At 40.4% G+C, this 5,216-nt stretch overlaps 1 protein-coding gene across 3 annotated transcripts in view; it reads left to right on the top strand.

Moving 5' to 3' along the window:
- The window catches only part of il6st (interleukin 6 cytokine family signal transduce), a 22,536-nt gene that overhangs the window by 9,623 nt on the left and 7,697 nt on the right, over positions 1 to 5,216 (top strand). For all 3 annotated transcript variants that reach the window (XM_008302751.1, XM_008302752.1, XM_008302750.1), the window contains 4 exons: positions 1,556 to 1,635; positions 2,721 to 2,967; positions 3,959 to 4,129; positions 4,855 to 4,956. In XM_008302751.1, coding sequence (XP_008300973.1) covers positions 1,556 to 1,635; positions 2,721 to 2,967; positions 3,959 to 4,129; positions 4,855 to 4,956 — 600 coding nt within the window. The remainder of the gene's footprint in view (positions 1 to 1,555; positions 1,636 to 2,720; positions 2,968 to 3,958; positions 4,130 to 4,854; positions 4,957 to 5,216) is intronic.

The raw sequence follows: 5,216 nt of genomic DNA, 5'->3' as shown, positions 1-5,216 counted from the left end.
GAAGCCCAGTGTGGTCAGCACCTGTATGGGCACAGGTAGGACATGGCTCCTGGACGTGTTGCGCTCCAATAATGGCCGCAGCTTCGCGCACAGTTCTCAGTGAATTGCCCTCGGGAACGTAAAGCGGCTGATGATCTAGTCGTCGTCCTGAGGTCTCTGGAAACCCGTTCTCTTGGCACTGCTCCATTGGCAATATCCTCCAACAGGTCCAAAGCTGCCATTGTTGTTAACGGTATCTTCTGCACCATTTTACTTTATAAACTTTTATATCCGCTCATCTGATTGCAAACACCTGGGTGTGTTAAGTGTTCGTCTAAGTGTCTCTGATGTGCACATCACTTTGAGGAATTACCTTTTTTTTTTTACATTTTTATATTCCCAGCATCACCTCTAAGTGTCGCCAACGGCTCAAAAGCAATAGAAACGTGCGTACGCCAGTCAAGGAGTTGGTGTGGAGGACCGCACATTTCCACGTTCATTTCACTCTTGAAACAGCTGAACGTGAGCGTGGATAAGTGCGTACGCCAAGTTTTTGTGCGTACGCACGCTTTGTACATGAGGCCCCTGGTTTCCACCATACACACTTGACACCATCTGAACCAAATAAATTTATTTTGGTCTCTTCAGACCACAAGACAAGGTTCCAGTAATCCATGTCCTCAGTCTGCTTGTCTTCAGCAAACTGTTTGCAGGCTTTCTTGTGCATCATCTTTAGACGATGCTTCCTTCTGAGATGACAGCCATACAAACCAATTTGATGCAGTGTGCGGCGGCGTATGGTCTGAGCACTGACAGGCTGACCCCCCCACCCCTTCAACCTCTGCAGCAATGCTGGCAGCACTCACACTTCTATTTTCCAAACACAACCTGTGCATATGATGCTGAGCACGTGTGCTCAACTTCTTTGGTCAACCATGACGAGGCCTGTTCTGAGGGGAACCTGTCCTGTTAAACCTCTGTATGGTCTTGGCCACCGTGCTGCTGCTCAGTTTCAGGATGTTGACAATCTTCTTATAGCCTAGGCCATCTTTATGTAGAGCAACAATTCTGTTTTTCACATCCTCAGAGAGTTCTTTGCTATGAGGTGCCATGTTAAACTTCCAGTAAGCAGGATGAGAGACTGTGAGAGCGATAACACCAAATTTAACACACCTGCTCCCCATTCACACCTGAGATTTTGTAAAACCAACCAGTCACATGACACTGGGGAGGGAAAATGGCTAATTGGGCCCAATTTGGACATTTTCACATTTTCACTTACTCACTTTTGTAACCAGCGGTTTATTATGTACAGAAGACCTATAATAAGTCTATGAAAGAGTTAAAATGCATGATTGTTTTTTTTTTTTTTTTTTGGTGATAAATACTAATGGGTTGCAATGATTCCATCATAGAAAACTCTTAATTTATTGGATTTTTGGATACTCAACACTCCCATGATACATACGTTCTTTACAAGTGCATGTAAACTTTTGTCTATGACTGTATGTTGTGATTAGGTTCCTTTTGTTTTTAATTGCAAGACTTTGTTTCCTTTTTCATTTTTTTGATGTAGGACCAGGAAGTAAACCAGATTTATGGATAATCGTTGCTGATGATGGCATGAATGGACGAGAAGTGCAGTTTATTTCTAAGGTAAATTCCCACATCACATTCAGTTTAACACAAAAAGCTGTTTTGCCAAATCATTCTAATATTATCATTGATGGCAAAATGTAAAACATCCGAAACTGTGTAAAATCCAAGGTTTAATATGGCATCCCTTCTGTGTGGAACTGTTGTGCACATTATATGAAATTTTGGTGTATTTGCAAACCTGTTGAGCTGTACATTAGTAATCCGGCATTGCCACCGGAACCTACATGTATTTAATTGATGATACAGAAAATGCACCAACATGTTTCTTATACATGCCACTGATTTGCTGCCAAGCCTATTTTTTTCACTGGAGGTGCAACAGCTGATAAAACACAGATAAGGCAGATCATGTGCCCCTTTCATGTGAATGCCCACACTGAAGCAGATAGCCTGGCTTCACATAAAAAAGTGGTAACCACCACTGTTACATCTGTTATCTCTGACTGGGGTTTTAGGATTTGTTGATTGCGTTTACACAAACAAAACCTAGATATGTTAAGCATGCTGCGTGGCGCAGTCCTCTGCTATAGTGCACCACCAAACAGAGGTTCAGTGGAGACAATGAATCCATAAAGTAATTGCTAATAGCAAACCCTGTAAAGAGAGGACAGGTACTAAACCTGTAGCCCATGTGCTCAAAAGAGATGCAGGTGTTTACTGTTTACCATGTGCTGCCTCATCATGATACTGGGCAATAAGCTAGTAAAAGTAAAGTTCTTCATAAAGTGCTTATGTTTATCCATGGTCAAAATATTGTTTGGAGATTAATGCTTTGAGGAGTATCAAGGAACGATTAATTACTGAATGGATGAATGAATGAATTTGACAGGTTATGTATTCTTGGGTCGTTTACAACTAAAGCAATGCATAAAGTAATTAATCAGAATAATTAAATACATAGTGCACAATGACATAGAATGGAAATGAACCTAAAAGATGTTAAATTTTACAGCTTGACTTCTTAAAGATGCTTGCATACTAGTTTCTTTTGGAACCCATTTAGCAATACTGTTAGTTGTTATTCTGTACACTTGGCCCTTAAGTGGTAGTTAACATGCAGTGTGTGACTTTGACCCTGCCAGGATCCTGAGCTTGCCAATGGGAGGATAACAAGATTTGACATAATGATTCAAAACCAGGATTCAAAGGATAAAGTCAAGAATGGAAGTCGGGAATGGGAACATATTTCTGTCAACAAGTCCGAGAGGATTACTTTACTTAAAAAGATTCCCTTGACTGACAACAAGTCTGTTAAAGTGCACGTCACCGCCATTAATTCTGTGGGGAAATCTCAGAAGGCATTGTTGGTCATCCCTGCAAACGCCAATGGTAAGTGTCTGTGGTGACTCTGAGGTACAAGCCACTCTTTTAGGCACACCTGCAAGGTATAGTTTAAACCAGTGCATGTATTGCTTTTGGCACAAGCACGAGAATGTTGATTATTGACATGTAGACATATCTGAACCACAGTAACATTGACATAATATGAACATATCCTGGTAAACATGGTGTGATATTCAGCAGTGTAGCAGGAGCAAATAGCTTCTTAGGTGAGAAATCACATTACCAAATAGGAATACACATACACATCCATATGTGACGAGTGCTACAGTATGATATGCTGTTTTACCACATAGCTGCTGTGTTTGCTGCATCTTGTCTGATCATGTGCACACAGACACATGCTGGTGCTGAACACAGTAGTTGCAATTTTTTTGGCTATTATCGTTCACCTCCTTTGCACTGTAGTCGTTGTGCTTGCTTGCAGAAGCCCGCAAACACACATGTGCAGACAGTTTTCTGTTTTGCTTTATCAGTCAACAGCTTTACAGTTTCTTTTATTCGTAATCATCTGAATCCAGGCTGACCTGATTGCATACCGTTATTGAGAGGATGTGAGACAAAGACAAGTAACTTTGTATCAAGAAGGGTCTTTGAGAAAGGCTGTTGAACTGGTCACATCAGAATTAGTGCTGTGACCACAGATCCCTTGCACCCTACATAACCACTGATAAGCAAAAGTAGCTGATAGAATTACATTTTTTATTTATTTTTTTAAAAATGTGTTTGACAGCTACTACTTTCTGATCAGTAATAAATCTTCTGGAAGGTTTTAACCCATCCCGGTACACTGTGTGTCACCATTGACTTGTCAGAATGAGAGATACAAATCCTCAGTAAGTTTAGTCTTCTGTTCTAAATTGAGGCTAGGTGGGTAATAAATGGAAAAACGTCAAATAGAAGACTTTCAGCAGCATTCCAGTAATGACGTGATATCAGCTGTTTGTGTCATACTTTTGTGTTTGTGCATCTATTGCAGAGTTTGCCCCGGTGGAAGAGCTGATGGTGCGGCCACATGAGGGTCAACTGTCGCTGGAATGGAAACCCCCCAACAATAGAAATGTGTCAGAATATGTGGTGGACTGGGTCAGTGATAATCAGTTAGACTGGCAGAGGGAAAGTGGAAACACCACACACACTTTCATTAAAGGTAATCTCTTTCTTCTTCTAAAAAAAAAAAAAAATGTAAACAAATATATCTAAGAGGAGTTTGTTACATACATTTTTAAGGGCTGTTTCACTCATCTTAGCAAATCTGTCCTTACTGATAGTGAATCACACACCTGGTATATTGTAAAGTGGCTGTAAAATGTTGGTGTGTAGTTTGATGCATGGAGAGAAGGCTGTCTTCAGCTTGGGTCCATCATACCATGCTACTATAGCACTGTGCAGAAAGCATCATAGGCTTCATACAACGTCCAATATAGTCCCCCGCGACCCCAGTGAGGATTAAGCGGTGTAAAGATTTAGACATATTTGCTGCAACAGTTCTTGTGATACACTTAATTTATGTGTTACTTGAAATCCACCTGCCAAAGCTGTGTAGTCTTTTGGCTGCTTGGTTGTTTCGTCCCCAGCTTGCCCACTCTTCCCATTTCCAAGAAACGCCAGCGGCACAGTATGCGTCAAATCTGAGCAATGTCCATAACAACAAACAAAAGTTGTCCGTCAACCTTAACTTTCCCACACAAAGAAAACAAAGAATAACAAGCTGGCCTGTTGCAACTTTCAGGGAAAACTGACTAGGGTTCAGTTGACATCAGATCAGCAGAAAGGAGGGCATGTCAGAAAGGGGCTAGTTAAGTATTTTAGGGACTGCAAATTTTACTGCAAACTAACCTTCAGTTAAACTTTTGATTTCAATGTCAATTCTAGCGGACCTGAAAAAGTTTTTTCGCTACAAAGTGTCTGTGTGGCCTATATACTCTGGTCGGATTGGGAAGCCAGCACATGCAGAAGCCTTTCTGGAACAAGCAGGTAAGATGTCTGTGTAAGCAATAAACCATTGTGTTTTGAAGTATTGTGAATATTAAGAATATATCAAAATTGCATTATAAAAATACTGCTTGCAGATACAAACATTTAGTTGTTTTCTGAAAGGTCTTTCTTTCCATGTTTGTCTTCTGTTTTTATCAGGAAATAGGGTTGGTTATTGTTTGTATTTTAACGATTCTTATTCTGATTTCAACTCGAATTCTGCTTATTAAATTTGCTTCTGAATGTTTTTTCTACAAGGA

The sequence above is a fragment of the Stegastes partitus genome, unplaced genomic scaffold, assembly GCF_000690725.1.
Source record: "Stegastes partitus isolate 25-593 unplaced genomic scaffold, Stegastes_partitus-1.0.2 Scaffold1874, whole genome shotgun sequence".
Lineage (NCBI taxonomy): Eukaryota > Metazoa > Chordata > Actinopteri > Pomacentridae > Stegastes > Stegastes partitus.
This window is presented reverse-complemented; position numbering and strand designations above follow the sequence as displayed.